Here is a 17075-nt window from a genome sequence, read left to right on the forward strand (position 1 = left end):
ATGGCTTTTAAAAAATTTTAAGGGGACATAATGGTGTGATAGTGTGTTCAATGGACTAATGATCCAGAGACCAAGGTAAATACCTGGGGACCTGGGTTCAAATTCCATCATGGCAAATGGTGAAATTTTAGATTCAATATAAAAATCTAATAACCATGAAACCATTGTTAGCTGTGGTTAAAAACCCATCTGATGTACTAATGCCCTTTAGGGAAGGAAATTTGTCATCCTTGCCTGGTTTGGTCTAAATGTGACTCCAGATCCACAGTGATATGGTTGACTTCTAATGCCCTCTGAAATGGCCCAGCAAGCCACTTGGTTCAGGGCAATTGGGGATCAGCAATAAATGCTTGCCAATCAGCAGTGCCAACATCCTATGCATAAATTAAAAATAAGTTTTAAGATTTCTGCATTACATTAAAACAAATTATGAGATATCTTCACTAATTGCAAAGCAAAGGCTTTGGGTATCTTTTGGGCAGATAGGTTTGGTGTTGTAACTTGATGTGAATCAAGGGACCTTTTTTTAAAGTTGCAGCAGCCTCTGGTTTTCTGAAACTGATCTTCAGGGTGTAAGAGTATAACCATTTCAAAGGACTTGATACTTCTGAGTAAATTCAGAATGGATACCTTTTCTCCTTGATTGACCTAGCTTCATTTAAAATAACCTTTTTCAAAAGTTGACTACATTTTTCATGTAGAACCTGATGTATAATCGAACTTGTAACTAGACTGATACTCATAGTCTAAGTAAAAATATTCAGTAATTTCATTACACTGTATGTAAATCTACTTGTGACAAACAAATAAACTTTAAATATGGAATTAATATTGTTTGTAGCACTACAGCTGAATAATAAATCCCCAGTTAGCATCAGAACATTTTTTTTAAAATTCATTCATGGGACCTGGATGTTACTGGCCAGCATTTATTGCTCATTCCTACTGTCCTGATGTCAATTAAATTGTCTGGAGTAGAATATAATCAGGCTAACATTAGAAGGAAAAATTCCCTGGACTGCCTTTCTGCACATCCTTGCAGCAGGCCACAAATTCAATCAATGGTGATTGGGAAGATTAAGGGTCTCCATGTTTACTTCCTCACCTTTTATGGACTTAACATATCTGAAGATATAAAACACATAGTACTGTTAGTGATGTGGCCAATACCTCTCCCTCAGCAGAGGGAATTAGAAATTCATGAGGAGAAACACTTTCCCCACCCTTCATTGTGGCATTGTATGCTGGCCATTTACTGTATTCTGCCAATGTGGTTTTTTAAAAAAAATGTATTTGAGTAAACTTTCATTTACTTTTGAATATTATTATGGTTCAACTTGTGTGATGCCTACAGAGAATGGGTGATCAGCTTTTAATTTCAACCCCATTATCGTAAATTGTAAATGATGCAAAAAGTTAATAGGATAGTAGCATGCTATCTATTTGTGGTCCTGTTACATATGTTGTTTGGATTGCTTCCATTATTTTTTCTTCTTTTCAAGTGCATGGTAGATACCAGGGATAAGGAACTTGAAGCTCTGCCCTGCCTTATGAGGAAAATAACATTGCAGATGTTTGTTTAAAACTAGAATGTTAACTGAATTATTTATGAGTGCTTCTGTAAGTACTGCACTAGCTAAGATGTTTGTTTTGTTTCATAGCTGAGTATTCGTGGAAAAAATAAAAAGGAAAAACTAGAAGATTTCTTTAAGAATATGGTAAAGACAGCTGATGAAGTACTTGTTGCAGGTGTTAAGGTGTGTTAATGTTAATGCATTTTAAAGACCTAGAGCATTAAATCTGTATTTAAAGTTTAATCTGTAATATTGTCACTAGTGAGAACAGTAGGGAGAAGAATTGTGGGGTGGGACAAAGTTGAGAGCGGCGGGGGTGGAAAACTGGGATCAAGGGTTTTTCAGAGCTTGCAAAATGGTTTCTGAAGTCATTGGGCTTCACCTTCAGGAGGTGCTCCAAAGTACAGCAAGAAAGCAAAACTTGTGCATTTATTGTGGTGCCAGTGAGCTGATACCTGAGTTGTCCTGCAAGAGTTTCCATGCACAATTGTCATTGCTGCCTCAGAGTGGGAGGAGCCCATGATTCCATTGGTCGCAACCTGTGATTGGGAACCCATGTTCTGCATCGGTCCATTCTTAGGATTTGCCTATCCAGTGTTCAGCTACACTGAAAATTTAGCATGGCCAATTCACCTAACCCGCACATTTTTAGATTGTGGGAGGAAACCCATGCAGACATGGGGAGAATGTGCATACTCCACACAGATGTGACCCAAGCCAGGTCTTTACCCTCTCTCGGGTCAAACAGTGATCTGGGTCCCAGCCTGTCCACTCTTTTTTTCCCCCCCTTCCCCAATTCCCACCCCATGAAAACAAAGCAGTTAAAATGGAATTTGTATTTATTTCAGATTGTGTGTTTGATTTTTGCACATATCATTGAAGGAAATTCATAGACAACAAAGCAGGATAGCAATAAGACCAGATGTTGTTCAGCAAACCAAAACACCAGAACTAAAAGAGAAGTAATTATGAATTAAAATGATATGTAGAAAAAGGCAGGGAATCTTCTTAGAACAATGATATAGGGAGAGGAAGTAAATTGGGAGAAAACAATCACCTTGATTTACAGAAGGTCACATACCTGTAACTCTGGGAAAGTTAAGAGCCAAATCCATATAAATCCATTTGCACAGTCACCTTTTGTGTTAAATATTATATCTCAGCGTTAGACTTAAGGCAAACTTTATGCCTCTTTTAAACTGCAGTCTAGTTACTTGGAAAACAGATTTAAATCTCATCTATTTTTCAGGAAATTTTTGTTTATTTGCAGCATTTTCACAATACTGTTGTGGATTTTCAAAAATTTTTCCTACTTAAGATGGGCACAGCTGGAGAAAATTCAGTTTTAAATTGCTAAAACCTCAGCTTTAGTTAATTACTCCATTCTCTTGGCACACATCAAGGATGCTGACAAAATAATCCAAAAACAGTTTGCTGGAGGTTAAGCTAAATGAATTATTTTATTGGCTGCATTGCTGATGCTTTATAGATGGAGTTGTTGTTGTTTTGGGGAGTTTGATCTATAGATTATTAGTTATTATAATTTCATGTGTGAATTTTTTATCTTAAAATGTTTTGCCTGTGTGTAATCAAATTGATCATCTATTTAATAACCAACATTTTTATGCTACAATGGCAGTTGGTTTTGCCACAAGATTGCTTTAGGTCTGTTGTCTCTTTTTTAGTGGAAATATTGCTTCAGGCCTTTTGAAGATTTTTATCTGAGATAGCTGCTGCATATAAAGAAGATATACTACAGTAGACTAGGAAAAAAGCAGGAGAGAGAATTTAGCTACATCAAGGTTTGGCTTAAAGGTCAAAATGATAAATTCAGATGTGGAAGTAGAGAATACTTCGTCAGATTATGAAATTGTCAACTTCACAGCCAGTTAATTAAACTACATTTTTGTATTTCATGTTGTAGTTACATTAGTCTGATGTTTAAGATTAATTAAGATTAACATAATCTTGGACTGCAACTCAAATATTTTCACCTTTCTCTCAGCCTCTCCACATTTTGAAATTCTTGAACATGACTTTATTACCACATTCTGTCTTGACTGATTTATATTATTTCCCAGAATATTCAGTTTAAAATTGTTGTTTCGAAATCCCTGCAGGCAATCTCTGGCATTTCATTTGATTGTATTTCTTTACCCATGTGCTCCATTCCTCTGAGTCCAACCTCCTTGAAGATCCATGAACTCCGCTATTGGTTCAAGAGCATCAGGCTGTCTTGTCTCTTGAAATAAAATTCTCTAACTGGCAATTCGCTTTTCCAACTTGTCAAAACTTGCCCCTTTCGACCAAACTTTTAATCATGCTTCCAGTCACTTTTCCTTTTTGGTCTTGCAGCTGTTTTGTTAAGCATTTTGGGATCTTTCTTTCAGGGTGCCATATAAATGCAAGCTATATACCAATCTATTGAAGTATTAATGAGAAATGTGAAATCTATTATACCTATTTTTAAAAATTGTATTAGACTACTTATTATCCAGATGCTGCTGCATGAATGAAACTTCTTAGGGTACATCTGTCAAGAAATTGCAATATGGCCTCCATTGGTTAACTGACAAAGATGAGCGACTATTAAGATTTAGATCTGAGAACACAAGTATTTATCTAATGGTTGCTGTTTAAGGAAGCAGTGTGTTTTAATTCTGCATTAAGTTGTTGATTTTAAAATAGTTGTGAAATATTTTTAGGATGTTGATGATTTCTTTGAACACGAGAAAACCTTCCTTCTGGAATATAATAACAGAATAAAGGATGCAGCAGTCAAGGCAGACAAATTGACAAAATCGCACAAGAGTAAGTAGCAGTTCTTGTGAGGCATTGAAATGTGAAGCAATGCCATTGAGAGGATATTGGTAGGTTGAACAAAATATTCATTGTCTTTATTGCAACCTTTTATGGTTTTACAAAACGTAGTTAAATCAGTAAAAATATGTAAACATCAACTACCATAAAATTCTTGTCAATTAGCTAGTTACATAAAATAATTACCATTCCAATTTTACATAGTCATTTTATTCATTGTTAAGTAGCATTGAGGTAGAGATCAGTACCTGGATAGAGGAAGGACTTTTACTTTAAAACAAAAAGGGATGTGAAATTTGGCAAAGGAACTAAAACTTGGGTGAGTGTCATGTAGTAACTTTGGGATGGAAGGGGAATGACAATGCATAATATTGCATGTTGAACAGGCAATAAAAAATATTTTTGAGAAATCTTCTAATACACAGCGTACTTTTCCTTCTCAGATGTGGCAGATGACAATAGTAGAATTAGTTCAACATTGCACACTTTAGGAACACAAGACTCAACAGATCTATGCAAGTAAGATTTATGAAATACTTTTTTCTAGATATTATTGTTTGAATTATGATTGAGGTTTCTGACTTGATCCTAGTGAAACATTGAGTTACAAGCCTTGAATGGGTTTTCTATGATTCCCACATTGTGCTCATACAGCTCACTTTATTTGAGGCAATATTTGGGTTGTATAATTAGCTTTGATTTCACTGACTAGATAGGAAAATGTCAGCACGGATGCTTTTGCTTGATATATTTACTTGCCTTGGAAAGACCACATGTGGCAAGCAGAATCTGGTTTGGCTGTGATGCCTCCAGTGAAAAAGCCAACTGATGCTCAATGAAAGATGAAGAAAGATCACATGAGTAAGGTGACCAAATGCTGCCAGTGTCTGGAGATGGATTCTGCAGAGAGTAGGTATCGATGGAGGCTACAGGGGATAGAAATTAAGATAACGTTTTACAACTGGAAAATGTAGGGGGAATAAAATTCAGTCAACAATGTGAGTATTGATTGTGCCTCAACTAGTTTTAATAAACCAGTTTTCCTGTATGTCAATAATATTTTTATTATTCAAACCATCAGCCCCTGCCCCATAATTATTCTGAAATATGCTTTTACTATTAGACTTGCATGATGCTGAAGATTAACAGTTATGCAATGTAATATGTTCTTTGCTTTAGATGTATTTTCATGTTATGCTGCATACCTTCTCTGAAACGAGGATATATATAATGTACAAAATGAATACCCTGAAGAAAAAACAACTGCAGCCAATTTAAGGAAGAGCTGTGGTGTGTCAAGCTTTGCTTGATTACCTTAGACAGTGACCTAAGCCAGGAACACTCTGGAGTTTGCATGTTCTCTCTGCATCTGCATGGGTTTCCTCCAGGTGCTCTGGTTTCGTCCCACAGTCTGAAAGACATGCTGGTTAATTGCATTGGCCACAATAAATTCTACTGGAGTGTGGCAGCTAGGAGCTTTTCACAATAACTTCTTTGTAGTGTTAATGTAAGCTCACTTGTGACACCAATAAACTTTTAAAGTTCAGGAGCCTATGGTTCTGTATGAATTCTCAATCACAACAAAGTTGCAACTTCATTGGAAGTGTACTCCTTCCTGACCCTGTTGGGTTCTCTTTTACAGAATAGCGACTGAATTCTCAGTTGTTCCAGCTGTTTACGTCAGAGGCTGATGACTGTCGTTTACTCTTACTCTGCCTTTCTATTTTATAGACAAAACCTCTAGTCCTACCTTCCCTAACCATTTTGACTTTTTTAAAAAAGCCTGTATTCAGTTCCTTCATTTTAAAAGCTTCCATTATTGCCACGTTATTCCAAAGTAAATAATCTAATTCTTTAGTTGAGGACTTGTAATGGTTTTTATTTTACCTGTATTGTCTGTACTAGTGTTCTTAATTTCTATAACATTAGACACAAGTAAGAATGGGATAACTTGTAAGGATACATCCAGTACTTCCCTTAACATTAAATCAACTACTAAAATTTGTCTCCTCACAACTAATTCGGGATGTTAATTTGTAAACAAAGTCTTAAGTATTTCATGCTACTGTTGTAAGTAGTTATCTTGTGACACCAGAACTGTACTCAGTATAGATCATAGTTATAGCTAAATCTAAAGTGCAACTTCATTATTTTCTGGGCATTGTTTCATCCATTTGCATATCTACCATTCTGGATGGAGCAATTAATGTTCTCAGAACAAAAGGAATGTGTTTTTGTTCAGTTGATGGCTGAATCTGGTAGAACTTAGTAATATGCATGGAAGCTTGGAGCTATGGGCAATGGGTGAGATCCTAAACGAATATTTCCCGTTAGTATTTACCATGGAGAAAAGCACGCAAGCTAGGGAGCTCAAATAAATAGTGATGTATTAAAAAGCGTCTGCTTTACAGAAGAGGTGGTGCTGGATGTCTTAAAATCTATAAAGATAGATAAATCCCTGGGACCTGATCAAATGTATCCCAGGATGTTGTGGGAAGCTAGGGAAGAAATTGCAGAACTCTTAGTTGAGATAGTTGTATCATCATCAGCCATGGGTCAGTTGCCAGAAGATTTGGAGGGAGGCAAATGTGCTGTTATTTAACAGGGAACTACAGCCCAGTGAGCCTAACATCAGTGGTGGGTAAGTTGTTGGAGAGAATTTTGAGGAGATCTATGTGTGTTTGCATTGGCAAGGACTGATTAGGGATAGTTAGCAAGGCTTTGAGTGTGGGAAATTGTTACAAATGTGATTTTTTGAAGAGGTGACCAAGAAAATGGATCAGGGCAGTGTGGTAGACATAGTCTACGTGGACTACAGCGAAAGTTTTGATACTTCATAGACTGATCAGTAAGGTTAGATCATGTGGGATCCAGGGAGAACTATCAGTTGGATTCAAAACTGGCTTGCTGGTAGGATGACTTATCTGAAGAAGGAGCAGCACTCAAAGCTAGTGGCATTTGCTACCAAATAAACCTGTTGGACTTCAACCTGGTGTTGAGACTTCTTGCTGGTAGTAGACAGAGGGTGGCAGTAGAGGGTTGTTTTTCAGACAAAGCCTGTGACCTGTGGTGTGCTGCAGGGATTGGTGCTGGGTCTGTTGTTTGTCATTTATATAAATGGTTTGTATGAGAATATAGGAGACATAGTAAGTTTCTGGATGACACCAAAAATTGGTGGTGTATTTGACAGTAAAGAAGGCTATCTAAGATGAAAATGGAATCTTGATCAACTGGGCCAGTGGGCTAAGGAGTGGCAGATGGAGTTTAATTCAGATAAATTTTGAGGTGTTGCATTTTGGTGAGACAAACCAGGGCAGGACTTACTCAGCTAATTGTATGGCCCTGGGTGGTGGTGTCAAACAGAGACCTAGGAGCGCAGGTACATACATTCTTGTAAGTGGTGTCACGAATAGACAGGGTTACGAAGGCAGTGTTTAGCACACTTGCCTTCATCGGTCAGAGCATAAGAGTACAGCGGCTGAGATGTTGTCTTACAACAGTAAAGACATTGGTAATGGCCACATTTGCAGTACTACATAAAATTCTGGTTACCTTGCCATAGGAAGGAGTTACTAAATTGGAAAGGATGCAGAAAAGATTTACAAACGTGTTACTGGGACTGGAAGTTTTGAATTATAAGGAGAGGCTGCATAGGCTGGGACACTTTTGCCTGGAGCCTCAGAAGATGAGTGACCTGGTTGGCATGGCTGAGTTTTGCTGAAGGTTCTGTTTCTATGCTGTACACCTTTATGACTTATTTAAAGGAGGAGCTCTGGCTGTGAAGGCTATCTGCCTTCAACCTTCCAGCTTTTGGTCCATGTTCTGTAGATTACATCATCTTGAGTGCATATCAAAGTGAGTTGGTATCCTCCTTTGTAATTGGTTCCAAACCCCCACTTCTAGGAAAAGAGAATTGCTTCTCAACTGCCTTCTAACCTTTAAATTACTTTAACCTGTGCCCCCTGATTATTGATTGCTCTGATGGAAATACCACCTTTTTATCCATGTTATTTGGCCAGCTCAATTTTATCCATGTCAGTTAAATCACGCAATCTCCTTTGTTTCAAAAAAAACTCCAACCTACCCAATGGTTCCTCGTACCTAAATTTCCATACCAACATCCTCCTAAATCATCTTGTATCCTCATGTGATCACATCCTTCCTGAAATATGTTGACTGTGCAGTGCTCCAACTGTGGTCCAAGGTAGCACCTTTATTATAACTAAAGATGTGAAGATTGTTAGTGACCATTTTTTGTAAATTAAAGTTTGCTGGGTTGAGGTTAAGTCTCATTTCAGCAATGCTTTTCCACCAACCCCTGAAGAGGCGAATGTATAGGGTAGCACATTCGATAGTACACTGGCTGGTAATGTCCTGGTGCCTGGGTCATGCTATCATTTAACCAAATTGTGGTCAGTATGAGGTGAGTAACTTGTACTGCTAAATCATGCAAAATCTGAAAATTGCAATGGAGTCTGAAATTTAATATTACCCGTTTAACTATCTGTGTAGTCTTTGTAGAGATACTTCACTGCAGCAACAAAAGCTGAACACTGTTCTATAAACTTTAACCTACCAGATCCTTATCTCACCTAAATATGATTCTTTAAGTGGCCCTGGCAGTATAGCCTAAAATGCTTTCTTTGCAGCCAGTTAATACTGATTGTGCATCTTTAACAAAATGTTGACCTTTATTAGTTACTCCTGCCCTGCATTTGTGAACGTTTGAGGCCTTCTGATGATCAATGCCCTTTTGTAGCAAATGTTATTTAACATGGTCAAACGCTTTTGCTTAACTTCACTTGCTGCGCCTGCAGCTTTCTTATTTGGTCTGACTTTCCATTTCCTAGGGTCCTGCAGAACAGGCACTCTTTAGTAGATTTATGGTGAAAATTACGTAGTCCCAATCAATACCTGTCCTGTACAACTGGTATTTTGCCGAGTAAAAATTGCTGCAAACAATATATTGAACTGTTCAGAAAATCTTATTTTCACACAAACCCTGACAAACTTTTGAAAGGATTAATTGTCCTTTTATTCTCTGATTTTTAGCATAGGTTTCGCACAGTATTGCAATTGTCCTGTATTTTGATGCCATTTTGGCATTTTTAATCCAGCAACATTTATTGTACACAAAAGTTATCTACATTAAAATAAAAATTTGAAGAACAGAACTTTTCCTGTATTATTGCATCATGTTAAACATTAATCCAACGGATTTAGATAGCAATTGTTTTTCTTAGTTTATCCTGAAGAAGGGTTATGTCTTTCCACTTTAACAAAACATTAAGCTCATTACAATTGTGGTGAATTTAATGTTATTTTGCACCTTTTTGATGCAGTATGTATTAATTGGAGTTGAAATGTATTTAGTGTATATTTCATGTTGTGGAGTTTCCCATTGTTCCAGAACTCAACTTCAGATTTAAAAAAAATCCAGCTTTTGACCTATTATTTATTTGTCAGGATTTCGTACAAATTGTTCCCTTGGATTAGCTTGCAGGTAGTTCCGTCACTCTACAGACTTTGCTGAAAAGCATTACAATTCATTAACAATTAGTAGTCTAAACATTTAACATAGAATAGGGGGATAAAACAAATGGTGTGTCTATGCATTTGTATATACTAGACAGTGACTAAATATTTTTAATCAGTTTCAGTACAAACATGCATATTCAACATTCATATTAGAGGCTGAACTGGGTTGTAGTGGTCTCTTGAACCTGGAGATTTAATTACACTGTTATAACCATTATAGCCTAAGTCAGTTGAACCAAGCAATTACAGGATAAAGGGCAAGATTTCCTCTGTGCATTATGTGTAATTAAATCATAAAGTCATAAATTATAGAGAACAAGTTTATTACATAAAGCACAGAAGGAATCTTCCCTCAAGAGAGCTACTGCAAAGCCATCATTGCAGATCAATACTGTTACGTGAGTCACAGGAGTGTAATTATGTAAATTTTTGTGATTCTATTAAAGTTACAAAGCCAATGCTCGGAGTAGCCCTGGCAAACCCAATGCCATCTCGTTGCTTGCTCCAAAAAAACAAATTCAAATTGAATCCAATTCATGGTCCAGAAGAGAAATATACAAGACCAAGCTGACAAAGGCATTACACCTGATCTTGGGCTTGATCTTAGCCAAAAGGCTGAGAAATGATAAGAGAAAAGATGATTGTGTTCATTTGTTTGAAATATAGATCAAAAGCACCAATACAAACCTTCATATTTTCAATATATTCATAGACCCACAATTAAGTAGTGAGAAAGATTAGAGAGAATTAAAATCCATGGGTTTTAGCAAGACTGGAATTTTGTTTTGTGGGATATCCAGAGAAAATTAAATGTAACCAGTCAAAACCATTTTTACGAAAGATTTTAAGTTTGAGACATTCTGAATTTTTTTGTAATGTGCGAAATGAAAGCTAAATGACTTAGCATTTCAAATCTGATTTTTTTTCTGAATAAAGAGGACTCTCTCAAAGGTAGTTAATATATATTTATTTGCAAATCCAGGATTAACATGCCAAAAAATATGGCAATAGCTTAGTTTTTCTATTTTTCATGCTCATACTAAAATGTACAAATGTACTCATTTTGAATGTGGAGTTTTGAGTTAAACTGTCCATCCATCCAGATGGCATAGAGAAACTGGTAAAAGTGGAAAAAACAATCTCTATCTTTAAAATCAGTATTTTTTCCTACTCTTGAGCCTTGGTTCAAACTCAGAAGGTTCCCTACCGCACCTGTGAGATTCCTGCTTCCAACAACAACCATGTTATGAACAGTTTTTGGTTATGAATTTATATCCAATGGATTAAGACTCCAAGAGTCCTAAATTAAGAGCAGATTCACTTTCAAACCTTGAGACAGCAGTTTGACCTTGTGGAAAAACACAATTTTCTTTAGTTTTGAATAATAACTTATAAAGTGTGCTTGAAGTAGTCAGTTTAATAAATTTGCTGTTCTCTAAGTACCATATATTTTTGGAAAAAGACTTTACAATTTGGTAATGTGTTCATAATTTTGTTTCAGATTTTTCTTGAAGGTATCAGAGTTATTTGAAAAAACAAGGGTATGTCAATTTTGACTTGCATGCATCTAGTTTGACTAACTTCCCAAAGTTTGAAATTTAGTTGTTAGATCTTTGTTCATCAGCCTATTAATGCTGAATATGGCAGTAGTGTAGACATACAACACATAGAACAACAGGTCTATATACACAGCACCTGTTAACATCAGGTGTTATATGGGTGTTAGAGTAAAATAAACACTGAACCAAGGGAGGAGATATTATGAAGGCTGACCAAAAGCTTGCTTGAAGAAAATGGGTTTTTGAGGTAAACCTTGAAGTATGGAGGAAGAGGGATTTAGGGAGGCCTCACCAGAGTGAGGCCAGGAGAGCTGAAGGTCAATGGTGGGATGAGGAGAAATGGGGAAATGCAGCAACCAAAGTCAGAAGAACTAAGTTTGGGGGAGGTGGGAGTGTTGTTGGGGTAGGAAGAAGCTGCAGCGTTAAGGATGGGTGAGGCTGTTAAGGGACTTAAACACAAGGATGAACATTTTAAGTGTTTAACAATGGGAGATGTGGTTCAGGGGTGATGGAAGAGAGGCTTAAAGCACTGGGGTTTGTATGAGCTGAAGTTTTTGGAGTATGAAGGGAGGAAGGCTAGCCAGAAGTGGTTGATTTGGAGGTGAAAATGGCATTGGTTGAGGGTGAGCTCCCATCAGATGCAAGGAGGTTGGTGGAGTTACAGGAGGGAAAGCAGAGAACAATATGGGATCAGACCCTCAACCCTCAGTCAATTGGGATCTTGAGTTTGCAAAATATCCCTGGATCAGTCTGACAGAATGGCTAGAGAAACAGACGAATTGATGGCAAGAGAATACAGTTTGTGATTGGGTCAAAGATGATGGCTCTAATCTTCCAGTGTATAATTAGAAAAGAATTGAAGCTCATCTACAATTAGTTGTCAGTTTGATAGCACAATCATTAGTGTTAGAAAAGATGGGGGAAGAGATAAATATTAATGACACCTTGTTCTATGTAAAAACTAAACCCATATCTTTGATGCAAAGAAGTAGCACACAGATGAAAGAGGAGTCTGTGTCTAAGATCTTTAAAGATTGTGGATGTATTGCTGGAAGAAAAGGCATGCTGGAGATGTACTGGTTATAATTGAGTAAGTAAGCACATGACGAGTGAAGCTCCACTGAGTTGATACAACAGGGGACAGTTTTTGAGGAGTTGCATTCAGGAGAAATAATTCATCATTGGATGAAAGTTTGAAAGGATCAGATTTGATCAAGGGACGGTGTTCCCAGGAGGGGTTTTAACAGATTTATGGGTGATATTGATGATGGGATGTGAGGGCCAATAGAGCATAATGTATTCCTGCCAAATTTGATGATGGATGGCTAAACTAGTTATGCATTAGATATATTGAACTCTGAACTTTGTGTTTCTCTGAAAATATACTGGCCAGGATTCTCCTATCTCGTTAACCTGCCAGCGAGAATGGAAGAATTTGGCGCTTAGCCAAAATTCCATTCACTGCAGCTGTAGAGTTCCAGCTGCAGGTAAGGTCAAAGAATTCCAGCCATGCTATTTGAGACCTTAGTATTTTACTGAAGGAAGTTCCAGGGTATTTCTAAATTTTGTATTCAAAAAGTCAAGGTAAGCTTTTGTGATCATTCATTTATCAGAAATGGATACAAAAGATTAGTTACAATTATTTGACAGGCATGCCCAAATTTTAATTCAGCTTTGTTAAACTATTCTGTACATTTTTTTAAAAAACGTAGGCTAGTGATTTTGATGATTTGGTCAAAATTTCTCCAGACCTAATGAGCAGAGTTGCTATCATTTTGTCCTTGATTTCTTGCATTTCATTTTCAGAAAATAGAAGCCCGAGTATCAGCAGATGAAGACCTAAAACTTTCTGATCTTTTGAGGTATTACTTGAGGGAATCGCAAGCTGGTAAGGTAAATTATTTTTTAACATTGCTGTTTTTATCTAATTTGGTTATTTTGTGATATTTTGACATGGCGTTTCTCAGGTTTAAACAGTGAATGGTACAAACTCTAATTAGATTAGGAGACTAATTTGAACTGCCAATGGGGATCAGGTAACAACCGGTTTCAGTTAGCTTCCTGAACACCCATGCCAGTATGAGGCCACTGATTTTTAAACAGAACCTCATTAAGGTCCCATTAGTCCACTTCCTGCTTTGAAAGGGTAGGAAGTGATGGCTGCAGAAAATTGCATTCTGCATTTTTCTGGCCCCACAAAGGAAGGTAAATTTATCTGGAGAGCTTAATTTCATATTCGCAGTCACTCCTTTGTCATCTTACATAATCTTGCCCTGCCGTAATAATAGACAAGGCCATTTCTGATCACTTCTTTGTATCGCTCACTGGCCCTCTTATGCCCTAACCCTACCCTCTCCTGTATCCATCCCTGAGAAACCACCATCCTCCATTCGTTTACAACTGCACTTACAACATCCTAACTATCTGACTTTTACCTCTGTTTGCCACAGCTTTCTGCAACTACTAATTTGCTCAGTCATGCCCTCACCTCCAACCTTAAGGTCCTAATTCCAAGGAAGTTGTTACTTTCTCTCTCCTGGGCCATTCAATACGTGAAACACTGGCCCTGCTAAAGCTGTTCGTTATTCCAGGATGACCCTGCATTCTTTCGATTTGCAAGTTCTCCTCGTGTCTGTGGGTTTCCTTTGGGCCCTCCAGTTTTCTCCCACACTCCAGAGATGTACAGGTTGGGTGGATTGGCCATGCTGATTCGTCCATTAGTATCCCAAGATGTGTGGGTTAAGAGAATTGGCAGGGTAAGCAAAGGAGTTGCAGGGGTTGTGTAGGGACCCTGGGTAAGATACTCTGAGAATTGGTGCAAACTCGATGGGCCAATTGACCTTTTCTGCACTGTAGGGAATCTGATTTCTATGATCTCTTCTAATGCTCTACCCTCATCTCCAACAGCAGGTTGACTTCTCAAATTGAGACAAACTTGTAACCGCCTCTGATGCAACCATCTCACTGGTCAAACATTCTTTAATGCTCCCTCCTGCCCTAGCCCTGAACCCTCTAGTTTTTCTCCTATCTCTGTCATACCCTTTGAGCTTGTCTTGACAATAAGACCCACCTTCTTCCTTGATCCTTATCCCACTAAACTGCTGACCACCAAACTTACCTTCTAGACCCCTATATTTGATATTTTTAGTAGCTCTCTTTTTTCAGGTGTTGTGTGCCTCTTTAAAACTGGCGTCATCGCCTTGGTCAAAATGAAATAATCTTTTGATCCCATAGTTCTTGCAAAGCACTGTTCTATTTCCAGTCTCCCTTTCCTCTGTCCTTTATCAGGTTATAGCCTTCCAAAACTCTTCTCATCTTCCCTGATGCTCCATTTCTGAATCCCTCCAGTCAGGATTCTGTCTCTGCCACAGTTAGCAAAGTCACAAATTACATCTTACGTGAATGTGACAAAGATAAACTTTCCACCCTCGTCCTTCTTGACCTGTCTGCAATCTCTGACACGGTCACCACACCATCCTTCCCACAAAGAATGTCCACTGTTGCTAGCTGAGTGGATATGCTCACGCGATTCCATTCTTTTTTTAAGCTTGTCATGGCCAGAGAAGCACTTGCCATGGCTTCTATTCCTGCCATTACCTCTGGTTTTTCCCAGTGATCAATCCTTACTCCCTTCAGTTTCTCATCAACAAGCTGCCCCTCAGTGACATTATCCAAAGACGCAACAAATGCATGATTCACATGTACACTCATGACATCCAGTTCTATCTTGCCACCACCTCCTTTTACTCCTCCACTGTTGCAAAATGCTTCAGATTGCTTAATGATAGCCGATAATGGATGAGCAGAAATCTCCTCCATTTAAATATTGGGTCAGTTGAAGCCATAGTTTTTAACCCTTGTTCCAAACTGTGTTCCCTAGCCATCAACTTCATTCCTCTCCCTGACAAAATCCATTTCCAGTCTTTGAATCACATTCAGTTCTGATTTGAGCTTCTGACCACCTATTCATGCCATCACTAAAACTGCATATTTCCATCTCTGTAATAGTGCCCTGTGTCTGTTTCTGTCTCTCTCTCTGCTGCTGAAACCCTCATTCATGTCTTTGGAATACTCTAGGTTAGAGACAACAATGTACTCCCCAGCTGGTCTCCCACATTCTACCCTCTAAACTTGAGCTAATCTAAAACTTAGTGTATGTTAATAGATTCTTTCATAGAATCTCTACATTGAAGGAGGCCTTTGACCTATCAAGTGAGCACCAACTCTCCGACAGAGCATCTTGTGCAGGCCCTCCACACCTCACTTTTACTTTGGCCAAGCCACCCAACCTGTGCATCTTTGAACTGTGTGGGGCTGGAGCACCCAGAGGAAATCCATGCAGAAAGTGCAAACTTCACAAAGACAGTCATCCAGGGCTGAAATTGAACCCAGATCCCTGGTGCTGTGAGGCAGCAGTACTAACCACTGCCACCCAGGCAGCTAAATCCGGTTCTACCATCTTTGTGTTCACTGACCTACATTAACTCCCTGTCCGGTACCATCTTGACTTTAAAATTCTTATCTTTTGAATTCATTTTCTATACCCTTCTACCTGCTTTCCTCCTTTAAAACACTCCCCAATCAGGTCTCCTCTCAACCGTTGCTGTTTCAAGGGAAACAGCCCCAGCTTATCTGATATTTTCTCATAGCTCAGACCCTCCAGCCTGTGCATCATTCTGGTAAATTTCCTGTGCACCCTCTCCACTGCAATCATGTCCTCCCTATAATGTGGATGACCTTATTCAAATATATAAGATCCTGGGGAAGAGAGGGGATTGAAAGGGTAGATAGTGAGATGTTTTCATGAGTGGGAGAGTCTCGGACAAGGGTCCAGAGCTGCAAGGTAAAGGGCCAGTCTTTTAAAACTGAGGTGCATAGAAATTTCTTCTCGCAGAGGGTAGTGAATCTCTGGAATCTGGCCTAAAAGGTACTGGGGTCTGAATTATTAGAAGTATTCAGAGTGGAGTTGGATAAATGTTTGCCAGATCGAGGAGTAGAGGGCTATAGGAGAATGGCAGAGAAGGAATTGAAGCCAACATATAGATCAGCCATGAATGGCTTGAAGGTCCTAGTGGCCTACTCCGACTTCTAATTACATTGTCTCAAGGGGAAGGATAGAGTATACAGGAAGAAACTGTTCTTATTGGTAGAAGGATTGAGAACCAAAGGGCACAAATTTAAGGTACTTGGCAATAGAAGCAATGGTGACATGAGCAAATTTGTTTCAAGTGGTAGTTCAGATCTAGAATGCCTGCTCGATTCTGGTGAAGGAGAGTCAAGTGAAGCTTTCAAGAGAGAATTGGGCCATTATTTGATAAGATTTACAAGGTGTTGTGGTGTGATGGTCAGTTGCTTACAGACCTTGTTCCCCTTAAGTGAACAGATGAAGAATCTTGGATTTTAAAATCAATGCTTATTTACGAGTTAAAGCAAGGGCTCCAGTATAGCTAGCTGGTGGCACAGTCCAGAGCATTGCATACAGAGTTACACAGATATGCTTCCAGATTGATATGTGCTAATTACTTGTAATCCAGTGAGATATACATTTGTATAGAAGCTACCTATATCCACTCAACTAGTAATT

The 17075-nt window shown here is 38.3% G+C and overlaps 1 protein-coding gene across 2 annotated transcripts in view; it reads left to right on the plus strand.

Moving 5' to 3' along the window:
* The window catches only part of snx6 (sorting nexin 6), a 42809-nt gene that overhangs the window by 16383 nt on the left and 9351 nt on the right, over positions 1-17075 (plus strand). For both annotated transcript variants that reach the window (XM_080202851.1, XM_080202850.1), the window contains exons 7-11: positions 1662-1757; positions 4280-4385; positions 4838-4913; positions 11434-11473; positions 13298-13384. In XM_080202851.1, coding sequence (XP_080058977.1) covers positions 1662-1757; positions 4280-4385; positions 4838-4913; positions 11434-11473; positions 13298-13384 — 405 coding nt within the window. The remainder of the gene's footprint in view (positions 1-1661; positions 1758-4279; positions 4386-4837; positions 4914-11433; positions 11474-13297; positions 13385-17075) is intronic.

This window comes from Carcharhinus amblyrhynchos, chromosome 14 (genome assembly GCF_965287045.1).
Source record: "Carcharhinus amblyrhynchos chromosome 14, sCarAmb.v2.hapA, whole genome shotgun sequence".
Lineage (NCBI taxonomy): Eukaryota > Metazoa > Chordata > Chondrichthyes > Carcharhiniformes > Carcharhinidae > Carcharhinus > Carcharhinus amblyrhynchos.